This window comes from Pseudopodoces humilis, chromosome 26 (assembly GCF_049639895.1).
Source record: "Pseudopodoces humilis isolate 2021_Gansu_Grassland_sample_001 chromosome 26, ASM4963989v1, whole genome shotgun sequence".
Classification (NCBI taxonomy): Eukaryota; Metazoa; Chordata; class Aves; order Passeriformes; family Paridae; genus Pseudopodoces; species Pseudopodoces humilis.
This window is the reverse complement of record NC_142225.1, coordinates 2,846,391-2,866,157: the sequence shown is the minus strand read 5'-3', so window position 1 is coordinate 2,866,157 and position 19,767 is coordinate 2,846,391. Positions and strand designations below refer to the sequence as shown.

The 19,767-nt window shown below is 46.2% G+C and overlaps 1 protein-coding gene across 1 annotated transcript; it reads left to right on the top strand.

Moving 5' to 3' along the window:
* Positions 1-5: 5 nt before the first annotated feature.
* On the top strand, positions 6-16,210 carry MAPK13 (mitogen-activated protein kinase 13). Its single transcript, XM_005534110.3, has 12 exons — positions 6-2,644; positions 5,576-5,705; positions 6,061-6,119; positions 7,153-7,261; positions 8,287-8,316; positions 8,725-8,772; positions 9,682-9,796; positions 10,159-10,230; positions 10,679-10,758; positions 11,204-11,282; positions 12,143-12,319; positions 12,613-16,210. Exons 1-12 carry the CDS (start codon positions 2,526-2,528, stop codon positions 12,690-12,692), a joined length of 1,098 nt encoding a protein of 365 aa, XP_005534167.1. The 5' UTR covers positions 6-2,525; the 3' UTR covers positions 12,693-16,210.
* Positions 16,211-19,767: the final 3,557 nt, after the last annotated feature.

The window sequence follows — 19,767 nt, the reverse complement described above, 5'->3', positions numbered from 1 at the left end:
GCTGGATCCTGGGTGTGAGGGCTGGGAAGGGACAAGGCCATTCCTTGCTGGCTGACTCTGCTGCCTTGGGGCTTCTTGTCCATGTTTGTCCCAAGAGAATTTTTTGCTACAAAAATATCTGGAGTTAGATCATGAGTACTGGACACAGAAACCACCCCCCCAAGCTTTTATTTTCTGTTTAGTGCAGGGCAGCACTAATTCAACACTAACAGGGCAGTCCTGCTGCTTCCCTGGAGCTGGGACCCTCCCGCAGTAGGACTGGGTTGTGCTTGTTTGTTGTTTAAAAATTATTTCTTTTTTCCTCTTCAGCTGCCATCTCAGTGGTGGTGGAAGGATCACCACAGTGGAGCTTTTTGAGCTTCTCTTGTGTATCAGTGTCACTCCCTCAGAAGAACTTGGCTTGACCAGAGCTGTTCTTCACTCACAGCCCACAATCACTGAAGTTCTAGGCCCTGATGAACAAAGGGAGGTGGTGCTGATCCCTGCTCCCACAGCAACTGATTTGAGGAAGGATAAAGAACAGTGCTGGGGGTGTTCTCTCAGCTCCATGAGCCTTCCTGTTCACTTTTTCTGTCTGCTAGCTGGAGGAGAGGGGGGGAAAAAAACCCAAACAGGACCAGTTGTGTGTTGTTTTCTGGGAGAAAACCAATCTCTTGCAGCGAAGACTTACAATTCCAGAATGTGCTGTTACAATATCCTGATCAGCAAAAAAACTAGAATCAGTGAGAACTGAAGTGGGGGGAAAAAATAAACTACATCTATAAAATCAAATTACTTAACTCATGAAGCTTAACAGTCAGTGTGCAACACTTGCAAATTATTGTCCATCTGTGCTCCAGTCAGTGATGGGGCCATCACAGGTGGGAACAATACGGAGGGAGTTTGGGTAGGCCCATGATGAAATGTTTATTACTAGAAGGGAAGCATGGACAAAATTGTAACCCTGATTTTCACCCCCAGCTGCACTGTAAAGAGTGCCTGGAGAAGGATTTTTGCATGATCCCACCACTTTTTTTTGTGGACTTAGCAGAGTTGGGCTCACAGTTAGACTTGACCTTGAAGATCTTTTCCAACCTAAAGCTTTCCGTGATTCTAAAGTTTCCTGCTTGATTTAGTCACTGAACTTAACTCATCTCGGTACAGACCAGACATGCCCCAGCTATTCAGGACTCCCTAATTGGGAGCTGATTTCCTGCGTGTGCACCAGCAGTTGAGCAAGGCTTGTGTTCATCAAATAACCGAGAAGTTACACGTTTGCTTAAGCACCAGGAGCTTTTTGCTGTGACACCTCTTGATCACAGGTTTATTTACAGAGCCAGGCAAGCCGTGGGTTATTTTCGGGCTGTGCTGCCACTGCAGCCAGGGCTGATGGACAGAGACACTGCCATAGTGCCTTGTCCCTGTTTGTGTTTATGAACAGCAGGCTCTGATGGGGCTGCTTGAGGAGCATGAGGGGCAATGCCATGGTTGCGCAGAAAGCACACGCAGTGAATTTTCCCTGCCCTGCTGATTGTGCTTTTCCTGTCGGGACACCTTTACAGGTGACCTGTGTGGAAGGAGCAGAGGCTCTGGCCAGGGTGGAGGGCTGCTGGGCTAGGACACTGTGCAAGCAGCTAGGCTGGCTTGGTAAGGCTCGGCTTAGTCACTTCCTTTGGGGAGTGGGTGGGGAGGATGCATCTCCTGTGTGGGAGCCCCACCTGAGCCTCCTCATGCTGCAGCGAAATGCTGAGGTGCTCTCTGCTCATCAGGAATGGCTGGGAGTTCTGGGCTGGCTGGGCACAGATAGGGCACTGAGTACGGGCTTGGCTTTGTCCAAGAAGAGCCACGAAGGGCTGAAAGCGGCTGCAGGACGTGAAACCGCGCCCAGCAAAGCCTGGGGCACGAACCGATCTCGGGACGTTCCCATCTCACAGCTGCTCCTGAAACCCCTCGCAGCAGTCACTTGGAGAACCTCAGCCGACTTTCAGCACCTCCCTACGCTGCTGGGAAGCCGGGCTTAGGAGAAAATCGCTATCGCTGTGACCCCGTGGTGTCCTGGAGCTGTCTGTCCACGGGCTTTGAAACGAGGATGTCCCTGCGTGTCTGACGCGATGCTGTGGCTTGTACCTCGAATTCCCCGACTCGACGAATTCTTACTCATCCTCTTGTTTGGAGCAGGTATTTCACGAGCCCCTGTCCGAGCCCCGTGAGGATATTTCTCGGCTGATGGAGTAGCAGAGCCGGAGCTGTGGATGACAGAGGCGTTCCCGAGCGGGGCCGGTGCTCCCCTCCTGCAGCACAGCCCAGAGGCACCAGCACAGCACCGAGGCGTGTCAGGAAACCTGATGCCTCACCTCTGCCAATGTGGAGGCGGAGGGAGGAGGGCCCAAAGACATGTCCCTTCACGATCGCAACAGCTGAAAACAGAGAAGGAAACTTGCTAGAGCGTTTTTTACCAGCGCAGGAAGCCTTGTCCCGCTCTCACCCCAGAAGCCCTCCCGTACTCCATTACTCTGGGGGGGTGGCTGTCCCACACCCGTCGGGCGATGAACATCGCAAGGAGAAGAGGCTTTTACAGACAAGAGGTGAACAACACGCTCTGGGAGCTGCCCAGGAGATACACGTCCCTCCACCCGCTGGGCTCCGGGGCCTACGGCTCCGTGTGGTGAGTGGGGTCCTGCTCACACCCGCGGGCTGGGGGAATTTGGAGTTCCGTGCAGGGGGAGGCGAGGAGGGGCTGGGCTGCACCCCTCCATTAAGGAAGGACATTTGCATGTGTGATGGGGGCCGGCTGTCTCCTGCTCCAGCGCACGGCTGGGGACTCGCTCGCTTGGAGAATTTCCCCCTTTGGTCAGCCCGGGTGGGCAGAGAGGGGACCGGACAGGGCAGCCGAGCTTCGCCTTGGCTCCGGGGCCGGGCAGTTTGAGCTGCTTGGGACTCGAGCTTTCGTTGAGGTTCCTGTCTGGTAGCACAGGCAGGAGGCGGGGGAATACCTGGGTATCTGGAGGAGATCTGTCGGTGTTTATAGAGGTCGGAGCTGGAACAGGCTGTCATTGCTGATGCTGGGCTGCCTGGGGGAAGCAGCTGGGCAATACAACCCCCACCTTGATATTGCTTCCAGTTTGAAGTCATAAAGTGGATAGAAATTATCGCAAAACAGGATCAGTAAGACTGGGACTTCTTCATGGCTGATAAACCCCAGCCTACAAGAGAGCAGCAGGAGCTGCTGTTAATTATTCAGCCGAGTAGAGGTGCCTGAAGCAAGAGCAAGCACAAGTCAAACATTGCTGGCTTCACACTGATGAACCAGAAATGGGCAACTCTGAAACGTTAAATATGAAACAGTGCATTGATAGAATCTGAACAGAGACCTTATTTCATAACATGCTGAGCTAAAAATAAAAGGAAAAAAAAAAAGAAAGGTGTGTCCATTTTCATAAATATTGGGCAAAGTCTCACCGGCCACTGGCACTAATCCTGAAACCCTGGTACCCAGGTTTTGTCCTTTTCCCCCAGCTTCCAATTTACAGAGGGACACCCACTTGGCTGCCCAGATGTGTTCATGCTTCTTAGATTCTTAAGTCCTGCAAAATCAGGCAAGATTAGACTTGACTTTTAATTTATATTTGTACAGTGTTCTCTGATTTTTATCACAGAGAAAAATAAAGGAAGAAAAATAAAGACAGGATAAAAAAAATAAATAAGAGAGAAATCCTTCAAAGTTTTCTTGCGCATCCAAAGAAAACAAACATCGAAAGAAATCTTTACTGGTCCCTGTAAAACTCTCGACTGCTCTGGAGCTCCCAAGGAGGGAGAGTGAGAAGGGTGTTGAAGCAGCCCGGGGATGTGTGGTGGTTTTGAATGGACAGAGCTCAGCAGAGGACTTGATGCTGATTTCTGTACAAAGCTGAGGCAGAAAATGTGGAGTTAGGATTTGCTGTCCTCTGCTGGGAATTGCTGGGAAAATTTCCTATTGCAGTGTTATGCAGCAGTGGCATTTACACCCTGAGCAGCTGAGAAGGTATCTCATGAGAAACAGCAAAGGCTTGTTTCTGCCTTTATTAATTTGCCAAAATCTGTAGTGATTTGGCTTCCAGCTGAGCGTGATTGTGAAAGAAGAATCTCCTGGCCCCTCCAACGCTGGTCTTGCTGATCTCTGCCAGCCAAGGCAGGGACACAGCTCTGCCTGCCTGAGGTCACCCCAAACTGCATCTGTTCACTAAATCTGTGCTGGGAGAGCACCGGGGGCTCTCCCAGCTGCACGGACTGAATCGGCTCTGGGCTGTGATTATGGCAAGGCCATACACAGTGCTGTCTGTGCTGTGCAGGCTGAAGCTCCACCAGCAGCTCTCCTGTGTTGGGTGCAGGGGTTAGAGGCTCTTAGGTCAGCAGGGATCTTAGGTCTGAGGGAGGGATACCCTCAGATCAGGAAATCTGCCTTGGATTCTGCAGTTTGACTCCCTGGTCTGAGTCCCTTCCTTTTATTTTCCTGGCTTCTCAAAAAATTTTGTGTGGTAAAATTTTACTCTGCTGACATCTGCTGAAGTCCTGAAACTGAGACAAAACCTCACTAAGAGTCCTCCTAGGACACCCTGAAGCATCTTCAGTGCTTCAGCTGCCTTGTGTAACTGTTCCTGCACTTCCTTTGCTTCTCCTGACTCAATATTTGTCAGTGCAAGGCTGGAGGATGCAGCTGGAAGCCATGGGATTGAACATGATGATTTACAGCTCTTCCGTTCCTGTGGGAGATGGGATAGGGGTTTCTGAAGCAGTGGGAACTACTCTGGGAATTCAGAGTCGGATTTAGCAAGGAAAACTCTTTTTTTCATCTGTTTGCCTCTTGAGAGGGGGCTGGAAAACACCACTGGGAACCCTGAATTACAGCTGTCTGTCTGAGGACCTCCCTTCCCTCCTTGGCAATCTGAGCAAGGATTCTCCAGAGGAAGTGTCACAGGGTTGCCATGTCCAATGTGACCAGCTGGAAGAGCACAGCATGTCTGTAGCAATGGCTGCTGTACCAGGTTTTCATCAGCTTTATAGAAGAGTCTCACTTTCAGCCAGACCTGCTCTTACACAGAAGCAGATGTGTAATCAAGGATTCTGAACACAGCAGGATTAATTGCAGCAGCATTTTCAACATGACATCCACTGTTGTTGCTCCAGAATACAGTGAAGGCAGCTGGCCTGCCCTAAAACACAACCTCCAAGCAGATGGCAAAGCAGAAATTTCCATATCTTTATTCCCTTATCTCCATGCATTAGGGAAGGAGAAGGCAGATTTAGAACCAATTCTGACCTTTATTTGTGTTTCCCTTTGCTCTCAGCTCTGTTACCTCCAGCTCATTTCTGCAGGTTCAAGGGAATAAGGATGAGCCACTGATGCTTTTCTTGGTGTCTCACCTCAGGATGTGGTCTGCTGCCCAAAGCCACACAGGGCAACATCTCAGAGCCCCGCTGAGCTCCTCAAAGGACCTTTCTCTGCTGTCCTTCTGCAAGCACAGGAATTAACTCTTCTCTAGGACATCACCTGTGGGGTTGCAGAATCTGTTAAAACATACTGCTGACATCAGAATGTTTTTTTTTTTGCCCACTGCAGTTCAGCCATAGACAAGAAGACGGGGGAGAAAGTGGCCATCAAGAAGCTGTGCCGCCCATTCCAGTCAGAGATCTTTGCCAAGAGAGCCTACAGAGAGCTGATGCTGTTGAAGCACATGCAGCATGAGAATGTGAGTGCTGATTTCTCCTCTTCCTGCTGACACAAGGGGTGTTTCCTTGCCACCTGGGAGCAAGGTCTTTTTGGTGGCATCACATGTGTTTTAATTGACATTTGGTATGTGCAGGCAGTCTCAGGGTTTACCTGTGACCTGTTTGCTGTTCCCAGGCTGGAGCAGGTGTGTAATGGGTGAACCCAGGTATTAGTAAGAGGGAAACCATTTGTGCAGCATCAGAGGGAAGTCCATGGGTTGCTCAGATAGAATTCTCTGTGTTCACCCATGTGCATGTACCAGTGGAGAGCTGATGGGTGCCATGTGCACAGAAAATGCTTTCAAGATTTAAATGTGGGCTTCTCTCCTTCCTCAGGTCATTGGGCTGCTTGATGTCTTCACCTCCACTGCTTCCTACCAGGGGTTCCAGGACTTGTAAGTCTAGAGTTGTTTGCTCTATGTAGCCTTAACTTTTCCAAGACAGCTGTGTCTTAGCAGCAGTGTAACAGAGAGGGTTGAGCTACAAAGAGACCAGACTTGAATCCAGGCATCCCCAAACAGTGCAGAGCACACATCAGCTCCCATGGCTGACACACCCAGAACACGTAACCAGACCCCACCCCTGCTCACAGCTGGGACACCACAGCATGCACAGACCAACCTGGGCAATGAGGATGTGTTACATTCCATGGTGCATCACAGGGAGGGTGATCCATGCACTGTGTGACTGCTGAGCTAAGGGGCTGTACTCAGAATGGGAGAAGTCTTGTTCATCAGGCCTCAGGGCAATTAAACTTAAAATTTGAAAGATCTGTCCTTCTTTTCCTCTTGATTCTGGCTCTTAATTAATTTTTTGGCATTTTCCCTCTGTGTTCATGGTCAGGTTGGACAAGTCCTTTTCCCTTCCCCATCACTGCAGATGAGCAGAGTGTGCCTGGGTTTGGGGTTTGGCTGACTGCTGAGTGTTAGCATCTGCAGGAAGAGCAGTTGAAGGCTCTCAGAGCTGTTCCTGCAGGAAGACCATCAATTAATTAGCAGCCTCAGCAGGCAGGCACTGAAGGAAGTTGGATGTTGTCTTCTGAGCCAGGGCTGGAGAACATTACAATGACAGATTTGGGGGCCAATGCAGCTGCTTTGCTGTGTAAGATGTTTCAGCTCCTGGGTGGTGAAAAGCTGTCCAAAATTGAACTTCACTTGAGGTCTAAACTACTTCAGGATCCTGAAGATCCTTGTTCTTACTTGACATCAGATATCTGATTTCAGGGGAGGAGAAAGAGCAATTTTCAGAACAGGTTGAAATTCCAGCTTCTCTGCAGGATGTGCTAGTTAGCCAGGAACACTGTCACAGCAACTCATCTTCCTTACAGTGAGTTACACAGCCAGAAAAACCAAACCAAGTGAGAACAAGGCTAGCCTGGTCTCCTGCATTTTTCTTCCAGACTCAGGGCCTTGTCTTACTGCCTTTTAGCTACCTGGTGATGCCATACATGCGGACAGATTTACAAAAGATCATGGGACATGAATTCAGTGACGAAAAGATCCAGTACCTGGTCTACCAAATGCTGAAAGGGCTGAAGGTAGGTGGGTCTGGAGGAGCTTAGTGACTCCCTGTGTCTCCTCTCTGTGTCTCCTCTAGGCTGAGCCTAACTAAACTCCCCTCCAATACTACTCCAATACAGGAGGATGTGAGGAGTTTATGGCATCCCCTCAGAACACGTATTGGTTGTTGAGCCATTCCTGTTGCAGCACACACCAATAAAACAAGTGTTTCCTCACATCAGTCAGTTGGGTATCGAAGTAATCAGCAGCCACAGGCCTTGGGATGGTTTTTCCATGGCAGCACTTGCTTCTCTCTTTGCCTTGCCCAAACCCTCAGCAAAACTCTGCTGCGAGAGGGAGAGACTGGCAGCAGCAGGAGCTTCTCCAAACCTGTCACAGAGGCTCTCAGGGGAGAACACAGAGGGAATGATTTTCTATTCAGGAGCATAAGGAAGGAATATGTTTCTGTAACTGGCTTTGAGGGAGCTGAAAGCAATCACTGCAAACTCTGGGATGCAGAGACAGAGCTTTCCAGCTCTCCTCTCACATCCTTCACCTGGAGTCACAGCAGTGGCTTTCAGGCATCAATGGGTTCACCTAAATCAGGTCACTGCTTCCTTGAGTTTAAATAAAGTGGGGAAAAACACACAGAAGGTTTGACCGGTGTGCTAAAAAACCTGTAGTCAGTTTTCACAATTTTATGTTTTTGGGGTGAGATTATTTTTTTGAACACCCAAAGTAACCATGCTCTCATGTCATCTGCTGTAACCTTGATGACTTTGATAATTTGAAGCTGTTGTTTTACCTGCTCTAGGGAACTATTGCTTCATCCCTCCTCTTCTGCTCTGTGCATCTTCTTTAGACTGGGAATAGCATTGTAAATACTGTCAGTAGTTTGGGGCAGAAATTCCTTTGCAAACTGCTGCTCTAGGGACCAGGGACCTGTAGAAGGCTGCAAACGTTTGTTTGCAGAAAGTTCTTGTTTGTAGCTCTCATTTCTCTGCTGGAGAAGAGAAAATTTTGTGTGCTGGTGATTACATTGTGGCTCCTCTTTTTATTGCAGTATATTCATTCAGCTGGCATTGTCCACAGGGTAAGTTCATATGTGCTATATTCTGATTTTTGTCTGAGAATCACAGTATAAAGTTAATAAACTCCTAACCATCATTTCACTGTCTGCTCTAATTTTCCATCCTGTCTGCTCTCTTTTCCATCCTATACCCTATATATATGTTTGGATTTGCTAATTTATGCAGCATTTTGAGAAAATGCTGTATTTTCTGATGAGTTGAGAAGCATTTTATGATGCTTTTTGAATTGAAACTGTTTCAAATGGTAATCAAATGGTAATCCAAAGCTGTACAATATAACAGGCATGGTATTTATTCAGTCATTTGCTGAATTCATACTGAACCTGGGGTGTGGTGGGAGGTTCAACAGGAGATTTGTGTTGATGTATTGCAACTTGAACATCCCATTTTTCTGCTCCTGTCCGTTGTAGGACCTGAAGCCAAGTAACCTGGCTGTGAATGAAGACTGCCAGCTGAAGGTACGTGGCAAAGCAGCACTTAGCAGCACATCAGCTCATGGAGGAACTGCTCTGCCAGCAGGAAATTGGCACTGCATGTTTCCTCTTTCCTCCCCAGCCTCCATTCAGGGTGTTGTGTTCTTGGCAGCTGCAGCAGTGGGAAATACTCCCCTGCTGATGTCACTTGCTGAATCAGGACACAGGACTTCAAATGAGCCTTCTGTCACTGTAATCCTCATAGCTGGCAGTGTGTAATGACTTCCTTGAGAAATTCAGCACTGCTGAGCAATATCTGAAAGGTATCTGGATTCAACTGCAGTTGCCCTTTGGTTCTCATGGACATTGTGGTTGTGATTCCAGACAAAGTAATTTTCAGGCTTGCTCTGAGGGGTTTGCTTGCTGCTGGCTGGTGTGGTGCTCTAGCATGCATTTTCTGTAATGTATATTTCAGGGAGTGGCTCTGCTGCCCATAAAGGTTGGGTCAAGCTTGTTCATCTTCAGCATTGAGGGAGAGGCCATGCTGTGTCACCTGCAAGGTGCTCTTATAGGAAAGGGTGAGTTGTGGTGACCTGGGAGCATGCCTTCACCACCAGGTCACAGACCAACTCCAATAAAGCACATTGACTCAAGACATAAGCTTCAAGAAAGGCAGTGACCTTCCAGGGAGCACAAAGCACTGATCCTTTCAGCAGGGTCTTCTTATGACAATGGGGTTTGCAGCTGGCTTGCAATTTACAGTGGAATTAAGACATATTAATTCTTTGAACCATCCCATGGGTATCTGTGGTATAGTTGGAACTTTGTTATTATTTGATTGTAACTACTCCATTTTCTCATAGAAGTAGAGTCTCACTTGCCCATAGAATTTCTCTTTTCTCCCCTGCCCTCCCTTCTCCTTATTCTTCCTTTGGCACTTCCTTGGCACTGCAGATCTTGGATTTTGGTTTGGCCAGACAGGCTGATGCTGAGATGACTGGCTACGTGGTCACACGGTGGTACAGAGCCCCAGAAGTCATCCTGAACTGGATGCATTACAACCAGACAGGTGAGCAGCCCTGCCCAGCAGTGTGACTTCCTGGTGATGAGCTAGGGGATCCTGCTGGCTCAAATCTTACAGAATTGTCCACTTGATTTCCTCTTTATCATCAGTATTCCCTGGAGCAGAGCAGATCCCAGAGGTGTTGCACAACTCCCAGAGCTAGTGCTTGCTGGAAATTATGAAAGCAGAGATTTTAACAGCATGGAAAGAACAAAGGAGGGTGGGAGGGCTCATAAGTGAAATTTAAATCAGCGTTTGCTACAAGCAACAGCAAAAGCGACAGCCCCAGTAACCACTGCTGCCTTCTTAATTATTTTTTTTAATTTTTTTTTCCTTTTCCTCCCTCCCTTCTTTTTCTCTCTGAACAGTGGATATCTGGTCTATTGGCTGTATCATGGCAGAAATGCTGACTGGGAAAACACTCTTTAAAGGAAGAGACTGTATCCTTTCAAGCTGAACCTTTTTCCTGAGCAGAGTAATAATGCTTGGTGTGTGTGGAAGGGTTTGAACGAATGAGGCTACTGAGAAAAATAGGTGTCAGTCTGGTTTATCAGGAGGTAATCACAAGGACCAGTCTTTCTGGGGAGGAAAACAGGAGACCTCAGAAATGCACCTTTGTGGTGGTCTGGTTCTTCATCAGCTGTTCAACCCTGTGTGGCCATAGCTCCATTCCCAAAGCTTTGCGTATCCTTCCAAGCCCATGGATGTGTGTCCTGGCTTCCATGCCAGGAAGAAAGGCTTGGAGCCCTTTTTGCCAGTATAATGAATCTCTACTTGTGTGACTTTGGTGGGTTTGTATCATAAGCTAATTGTACTCTGGCAGGCTGAGCTGTGGTGGGGGTGTCCAGGGTTTGCTCCTCAAGGGGTGATCTTAACACAGCTTGCCAGACCTGGATCAGCTGACCCAGATCCTGAAAGTAACAGGGCACCCAGGAGAGGACTTCTTGGAGAAGCTGGAGGACAAAGCAGTAAGGAAGTTCCCTGTGGATTTGGGTCCTGTCCTGCTGGCAGAGGTGTCAGGGGAAGAGGTTGACTTGTGTTTGGCATGGGAGAGGTGCTGCCTCTACAGCAGCAGGGAAGGGCAGCAGCAGCCTTTTGCCCTGGGCTAGGAAATCATTTCTCTGTGCTGGTGGCATATCTGATGGACCTGGTGCTGTGCTGGGAGCTGCTGTGTTAGGACTCCCATGGGAGGTGCTGATGCCCCAGCAAACCTTCTCTGTTCTCCAGCTTGGCTCTTAAAACAGTATTTCTCTGTCTTGACCGATAAAAATAGTTCCTTGTAAACTGCTTGCTGAAATGGGACATCTGGGATGCTTTGCTCTTCATTTGCCTTTGCTCATCGGAGCCATGAGACTGAGAGCTGCATTTCACACCTGTTCACCTGCAATAACTGTGCTCTCCTTGCTCTTTCAGGCAAAGAGTTACATCAAGTCCCTTCCTAAAATCCCCAAGAAGGATTTGTCTGTGCTTTTCCCTAAAGCAAATCATCAGGGTAAGTTATCTTCAGCATTTCTCATGAGTTTTCACAGCTGGAAAGGAGGCAAGCTGACTGCCACAGCCCAACTTTACTTCTCCTAATTTCTTGCTACTTTTTCCCCCTGCAGTTTGTGCCCCTGCCCTTCCTTAGGGAAAATATGTATCAATTAAAAGCAGAATTGTCTTTTATTTGCATTACAATGACGATGTTCTGCTGCTCTTGGCCATTTACTACTTTTTTTAAAATTATTATTTTTAAGTACAGTGTAGATCCCCTTTTTTGAATACCTGGATCTAGCAATAATTAACAGACAGCTGATGTGAAATTTTCAGGGTAAGAATCTCTTAAAAGAGCTCTCTTCTCAGGTCGGTTAGAGGTGAGAGCAAGCAGAACTCTTCTAGAAACTGAATGGAAGAAAGTCTTAAAATGTTAAAACCAAGTGGGAATGGGGCTGGCAGACTAGTCAGCAGCTGAGTTTTCCGTCCTCCTCTTTACCAGGGATGTATAGTTCTTCTATATAGATTACCCATGTTAAGACTCCTTTGAGATGCAGGGCTCTGAATTAAAGAAAATGATTAAAACTGAAAAATATCTTGAGGCTGCTGGCTTACTCCTCGTGTTTCTGCAACCCAATCTGCGCAGCAAGTCTAATTTGTTATTTCTGCACAATTTAACTTCTTGTTAGTAAGAGCTCCCTGAGGCTGCTGTTGGGCAGACTTTGCATCTCCACTGACGGAAGCTCCTTGCTGCCTTGGCTGGGTTGAGGAATCTTGTCAGTGTTCAGGTCTGGAGATGAAACACTGGAAATACCTTGCAGGGTTCATGCACAGGGTGCTCCCCTGCACCTTGCTTAGCCCTGTTCCCATCCTCTACAGCTGTGGACCTGCTTGACAAGATGTTGCAGCTGGATGTGGAAAAGCGCCTCACAGCCACAGAGGCCTTGGCTCACCCGTACTTCGACCAGTTCCGAGACATCGAGGAGGAGACAGAGGCACAACATTCCTATGATGATTCTCTGGAACATGAAAAGCTTTCAATAGAGGAGTGGAAAAGTAAGTTTATTTTCTTTGAGGTTCCTGTCTAGCATGGGACTTTCCTACCCCTCTTTCTTTCCTGTACAGATGCTAAGGCTGTGATTGTCTGCTGATGCCTCAATGGTAGTGCACAGATCTCTTGCTTTTATGCATTCGGCAAAGATCCCTCCAGCTCTTCAGGCAGACTTTTTTTATCTCTCTCCTTTGTCTCTTTCAGCTGCTACTGAATGCCTTTTTTTGCACATCCAACACTCCAACTTTTGTGTCCTCTAAAATCATACATTCATGGTTATTTTGTTCTGTTTTTCAAGAGCACATTTACAAGGAGATCTTGACCTTCAGTCCCATTGCACGGAAGGATTCAAAGAAGACAAGTGGGATGTCATTATAGTGATGGGTGCAGCTGTAACTGGGACTCAGTTCTCCTTGATGACACCAAATTCATTCCACATTGCATTGCTGGTGGCCAACTTTTGGCCTGTGGGACCTCTCTTCATGTGCCAACGTAAGGATGACACCGTGCCGTGGGCATTGGACTTTGTTCTACTAAAGGGGAAGCACCTCAGACAGTTTCCAAAGTAAAAGACAAATATATTCTTGTTGAAACTTTAAGTGGGAGAATTTTACCTGGTGGTTGGTTTTTGTTTTTTCCCCCTGTATTTCTCCACTTGTAAGAGGAGGGGTTTCATTCTTTCTCATTAGTCTTTTCAAGCACAGGGCTTAGTACATTAATTATGGATGAGGCAAAGGAAAAGGTAAAATTGACTGGGAAGTGAGTCCTAAGCAAAAGGATCAGAAATACTGAATGTCAGCATAGCAAAACCTTAACCAGTCTCATTCTGGCTGTGTCCTGCTTCCCTGGGCAGTCACAGAGCACCCAGCAGAGCAAGGCTGCTGGGATGGTGTCAGCTCCAGGGCACCAGGGGATCAGCCTGTGTTCAGAGCAGCTACAAACTTACCTTCTCATCCTATACACACAATTCTGCTCAGATGCTTCCCCTCCAAAGAGCTACTGCCTCTTTTTTTTAACTTTTCCCCTGCTTATTTAATTTCCTGGGATTTGATCTGTGCTGTCTCTTCCTCACTGCTGGCAGCAAACACAGCCTGGGAATTCAAGGCCGCTTCCCAGAGTGACAGACTGGGAGACTCAAGCAGCTGCACAAAAGAAATTAGTTTGAGCATGGATCTGCAGGAAGTTTTCCAGCCTCTGCTGAAACTGAAGTATCTGCAGATCAGTGGCTTATCAATACAGTCACTTGACAGTGCAGGTGCAGCTGCTCATTGTGATAACACCTTTGGAGTGCAACACCTATGGTGATCAGGCAGGTTCAGCCAATCATTCCAAAGTCCATCCCAAGGGACATGTGCCAAGAGCCAAGTGCCTACTCTGTATCAGAGCTCAGAGTCCCCAGGACTAGAGAAAGGTATTGAGAAGATATTTGACCTCTGTAATACATACAATGGTTCTCAACTCCCCACCTCTTCTGTAGCTGTTGACTTATTTTGGTTTGGTTTAGCCAGGCTGTTTTCAGTACTCTCTAATTTTCTTCTTAAGTAATGGTCAGTTTTGCAGCCCACAAGTAAGGGAAAACTGCAACATTTCCAGAATTTTCTGATCTCTCCACTGGGAACTGGACACAATGATGTCATGTTGCTTGGCTGCCTCCCTGTTGCAGCTCATGGCATGCAGCACTGGGGATGACCCTGCAGTGACTGCAGCTTTTTGATAGGATGGTGTTGATGTTTGCTTGCTGTAGCTGTGCAGATGGTTCATGATGATAAGTTGAGGTTTCTTTTGGTATCTGTCTGGGTCATGTAAAAGCCCTTCGCTTCACTCCTAGATAGGGACAGTGAGCATAGAACTGTTGTCATGTGTCCTCAATTCCCTGGAAATTCAGTTTTCTTAAGCAGCACGCTTGTAAAGAGCTAGGCTGGGGGATATGCAGTAATGTTCTGTTGACTTTGTCCTGAAAAACACAGCTTGATGAGATTTAGGCTTCATCTTTTCCTCTTGCTAAGGCAGAAGGGAGTTTTAGCTGCATCTGTCAAACTGCAGCTGGTACACTGTCCTTTTGAACCTGACCTGGCTGCCACGTGCATAATCTCAAGCAGAGGCTGGAGAGAAGCTCTCTCCAGCTGCCATTAACATCTTGGAGAGCTGCAGATGTTCAGAACTGCCTGTGCCAGGGTAAAATGAGGCTTGGTGCTTTGCAGTGCAGGGTCACTGTCCAGGTGTTGGTTAGGGTTAGGGTTAAGGTTGGTGAGTGAACAGGGAGATGTTTCAGGGCTGTGGGTGGAGCAGGCTGCCCTCCTGACGATATGAAACCCTGGACATGGAGAGGCAGGTAAGTCTAAAAAGCTCGGTCTTGTAGACAAATTTGAGTACATCTATGGAGACCTTTAGAGAGCTTTCTTTCAGAAAGTCATTGCTAAAGTCAAAGTTATCTGTTAAGGCAAAGGTCCCATACAGACAGAGATCATGAACCACTGTAAATGGGAATGCAGGGTATTTGTTAATCATCTTGCCCTCCTTCACAAGGGGATAGGGAGACATGAAGTTTTCTGTCTCAGCTGAGGGAGTTGAGGGAGAAAACATCTTCACAATAAAGGAATGTACTGAGCAGTCTGCTGGTTGTTGAAAAGGGACTTGGATGGTTTTAAAGAATAATTTAAAACGCCCCTTGGGAATCGTCTGTCTGAGCAGAGGACAACCATGAAGAGGCACTGGGGACATGTAATACAAACAGGTGTGAGAAGAACAGTTGTGAGCATAACTGAGTAGGGTACATAGATTTTGCAAACATCAGTCTCACTTGTTTTAGGGATAGCACATAAAGGTTCTTCAGCATCATTCTTTCTGCTGAGTATACATCCAGTTTCAGGGATTGGGTTTCTGGGTTTCTCAGTAGGTTTATACTTACCCTGAGTGCTCTGAAATTGCAAGAGCAATCCCAACAGCTGCTGTGTGGGCTCCATCCTCTGGTTTCATTCATTCGCCCACCAACCCCATACAGTGACAGAACACTGTGCAAAAGGATTACCCAATACCCCAACAAACATGGGGACCAGGTGCTCTGTAAGCCCAGGAACCCTGGAGGTGTATGTGTCTTTGGTTTTTGTGGTATGTATCATCCCAGAACTCAAAACAGACAGTAGAAAATGTAGCAGGTTGGTAGTGGAAAGAGTATCTGTATAGACCAACCATCCCAATGCTCCCATGGCATCTGAAGACCTGTTTCAATGAACAAATGAGCTACCAGAAGGGAGAGGTGGGAGGAAATCTTACTGACATTTCCTGAAAGGAGTTTGAAGGACACCTGCTTGACAGAGCCAGTGACTCAGGCCAAGGCTGGAATCCTTCAAAATCAGCACCAGAACTGAGAGGGGGTGTGTGACCCTGACAGACACTGTGAGTCAATGGAGAAATTACCTCATGCAGAGGTGCAGGCAGTGCCTGGTGGATGACTCACACTGACACATAATTCATGGACATTCCTTTCATTGCAGGTATAGTTTACATACTTAAAAATACAAAACCGAGTGATAAAGATTCCTCAGCCATTAAGTGGTCCAAAATTCCACAAATCAAACCAGCCAAAAATATATTTTCTGTTTGTATGATAAAAATTTACACAGATATATGGATGGAATTTTTGTACCTGTCTCAGATTACATACAGATGTCTAACTTCAAATACTATTTACTTGCTAGTCTTACATTCATTTCTGACTTCCAAGCATCTCTTTTTAATTTGGAAAATAAAGCCTTCAGAAACAATCTTTCTCTGTAAGTTTATTTTGACAGTTAATTAGGTCTGTGAAGTTGCAACTTTATGGGGCCTATTTGTTAGGTAATGGCACATGTAAGTGGGAAAGAAAAGCAGATGAAGGAATGATCATTTTATTTTCTTGAGAGATGCCACAAAACTAGAGGATTTTTAAAGGGAGATAGTGGTAGTTGTGTTTTGGATACCACCTAGAAACCTTTCAGTGCATAATTTTGAAAATTTCCTCAGCCTCTTAGAAAATGACGTATTTTATTTATGTAGGAAAAAGACATATGAAATGTTTTCCAGTTTAACATTTTCACATTCTAGGTAGCAGACTAAACAAATAATGTTCATGTTTTAAGTATGTGATAATGGGAAAGAAGGAAAACTAGAAAATTACAAAAAAAATAGAAAATTATAAACATGTCTGAGAACTCTAGTGAGATTCTGTACAAAGGATGGTAATAACATTTCATATTCCCATGTCTTTCTGTTGCCTGAGCAACCAGGGAAAGCGTTCCTAATCCTCTGCATTTTTCCTGTATCATGGGTCAGCAGAGTGTTGGCTGGAAACGTGATTATGGCTGTTTTTCTTTTCACAGCTGAGAGAAACAAGACATTAAAGATTGAATGAAGACCAGAATAGCCAGTACTAATTTGCTTTCCCCCCACAGAACAGACACTCGCTGCACTAATTGTACTTACCATGGAATCATTCAGGTTGGGAAAGGCCATTAAGATCATTGAGACCAAATCCACACTGAAAATGTCAGAGTTTCCAAGTGAATGTGGTTTAGGGGATGTTTTGCCTGATTTCTCTCTACAAGGCCATTTTTTGAGCACATGAGTTTACACAGCTTTTAATGTGATGTTCAGCTGGTGCTGGCTTACAGCTAATTCAGTCAGCTCTCCTTTTTTGTTGGAATGCACTCCATTAAATAATACTGCATTAGTATAACTGCAACCCTCATTGATTTGCTGTTACATAAAAGTGAGCTAACTTCTTTTAGCCAAGTTTGGCTGGAAAAATAAAAATTCTCCTGCCATAAACCATCATTTCAGATCTGTTTTCAGAACATTTCATCCCCCCCCAAAAAAACGCTTTAACGTTAGAAGACATTGAGATAAAAAAACATAAGGACCTCTGAGGAGGTAGTGCTGCGTGCTTGTGTAACCTCTCTGATGTTAGTGAGGCTGAAGAGGTTTATAAATATACATATATAAAATTCCAGTGAAAATACATGGCAACTGAGGCTAATCACTTGAGATACCAGGTTTTAACCTTTAATGCCCAAAGAACCTGATTAGCAATTGCTCTAATTTCAGCAATTCTGAAGAAAATAGCAGCAGAACAAACAGCCTAAGAGAGATACAAACATAACTCAGTTTTGAGGCTTAGTAAATCAACAAAGAAAAAGGTCAGCTCTCAATTCTAAATGATAATTATCTTCCCTTTTAAAGTATATCTTATATGCTTGAATAAACATGGGGAAAATTGTAATATGAAGGTGCCCAACTCTGTTTGAAGTGTCTTGGCTGCTGTTTTCATTTGAAGCAACATCACTAATTTTGCACTTGTACCCTTTGAAAACTGGGACAGCAAAGAAATTGAATTAAGATCTGCCTCTGGGATTTGAGAGAAGTTCAGAATGTTTTTTTCAAATAACACATTAGTTCCACAGCTTTGATATAAAACTAAATTATTAATAACTTGATGTTGTAACACATGGCCCCCAGTCATCAGAGATGTCTGGACATCTCTGTGCACAAGTCATCCCACTGTTCTTAATAGGGAACCTAATATGATTATAAGAAGCTAATTTCAGTGCAAATTTAAGGGTATAAAGTTTCAAAACTGAGGTCAAAAATGCAAGAGTTTGCAAAAGTCTGTCATACTAAAAAAAAAAGTAAAAAAAATTAAAAAATCAAGTCAAACACAGTTAAAACTCCCACATAAAGAAGGAAAATCATAGATTGACTTGGGTTGGAGGGGACTGAACATCTATGTGTAGCCCCTTACTGTGGAACACCTTTCATTAGAGCAGGTTACGCAGAGCTCCATCCAACCTGGCCTTTAACAATTCCAGGAATGTGGCAGCGACAGCTTCCCTGGACAACCTGCCTCACCAGTGTCACAGAGAAGGATTTTTACCCTATTACCTAATCTAAACCTCCTTTTAGTCTGAAACCATTCCCCCTTGCCCTGTCACTACATGCTCTTGTAAAAAGTCTCTCTTCATCCTTATTGTAGGCTCCTTTCAGGTACTGAAGGGCTGCAATTAGGTCACCCCAAAGTTTCTTTTTTCCAGGCTGAACAAACACAGCTCTTTCTGCCTTTGAAGTTGCACATCAGTTATTGAAATTATTTTATTTACTGTTTAACCAGGAAGCAAATGCAGCTACAGATTGGTTTAGGGCTTCTTTTATCCTTCAAGGCTGGAACCATACTGTTATACAGTAGGGTGAGATCCTTTGTAAATCAGTGAGACTATTGGGACTTCATTTCTAAATCCTTGGTATATTATTTTTCAAGACAAGAATAGCTTATTTTTTTTCAAGTTTTGATGTGTAAATAGTATATATGTAACAAAGTATACATCATATATACATAGTATATACTTCAAAGGTGATATGTAAAGACTGTTCAGCAGTAAGTAAAATGTTTCCCTTTGCTTTTAAAACTGCAACAAGCTCTGGTCCAACCTGAGTACTTGGCAAAACAGACTGTCACAGACTGGCTGTTCTCAGGTTCTGTGGCTAACATACGTTAAGAGACAAAAGATCTCCAATTGGACTGTAAATGAGGGAAAACAGCATTCATTGCTTCCTTCTAAAACAGTTAATTCTATAAATTCAGATGGTGATATTATGCAATACTCTGCGCAGAGTGGGAGGTGGAACACACATATGCTCAACTATGTGGCATGTTCTATAAAAAGTAGGAGTGGGAGCCTCTGCAATTCCTATCTCAATTCTTATATCAGTTGCTAACTTAACTTCTTCCTTGTTCAATCCCCTCAGTCCCTCTCTCACTGTCCCTCTACCCTGTCACACCTCTGCATGTGAAGAGGCCATCTGGACCTGAAATATTGGTCTATAAAATAAATACAGGCCCTTGCTATTTACATTGTTTGTTTAATGTTGCTTGTTTAGGCTAACAGTGGCAGGCAAAGGTTCTCTGGGAGTGTAGCCGGGTTGGACTTCGGCACCCGGCAATGCTCCAGGGTATTTCCTGGGACCCCACACCTCCTGCAAAAAAAGTGGGCTGCAAAATGAAGACACCCCAAATAAGCCTGGGACAAAAATCGCACCCATTGCCCGTGGCCTGACGGCTCGCGGCTGTTAGATACCGGCCTGGGACGGGCCCACACGGCTGCACCCGAGCTCCCACACCTCAACCCCGCGGATGATGTGGGGGACAGGCCAGGAGCAGGGGTAGCCCGCTCCGGCCACCGGGAGGCCGTGGCTCCCCGGTGCTGCCTCGTCAGCCATGGAGGAGGACACGGGCAGCGGCGGCCCCCGCCGAAGCCATGAGGGCAGCGCGGAGGGAACCCCCGCCCTCCCGTCACCACCAGCCCCCGGGGCCTCCCGCTCGGCGCGGCCCGGCTGTGGGAAGGCATCGGGGAGGGGCGGGCGGTGCCTGCCCGCGGGGGGAGCGGAGCGCGGACCCCCCCCCCCCGCCTGGCCGCTGGCTGCC

Coding starts and splice junctions, on each gene's coding strand:
- MAPK13 (XM_005534110.3), top strand. CDS start 2,526: ATGAACATCGCAAGGAGAAGAGGCTTTTACAGACAAGAGGTGAACAAC. Junction 5,706..6,060: donor AGCACATGCAGCATGAGAAT/GTGAGTGCTGAT, acceptor CTCCTTCCTCAG/GTCATTGGGCTGCTTGATGT. Junction 10,231..10,678: donor ACTCTTTAAAGGAAGAGACT/GTATCCTTTCAA, acceptor ACAGCTTGCCAG/ACCTGGATCAGCTGACCCAG.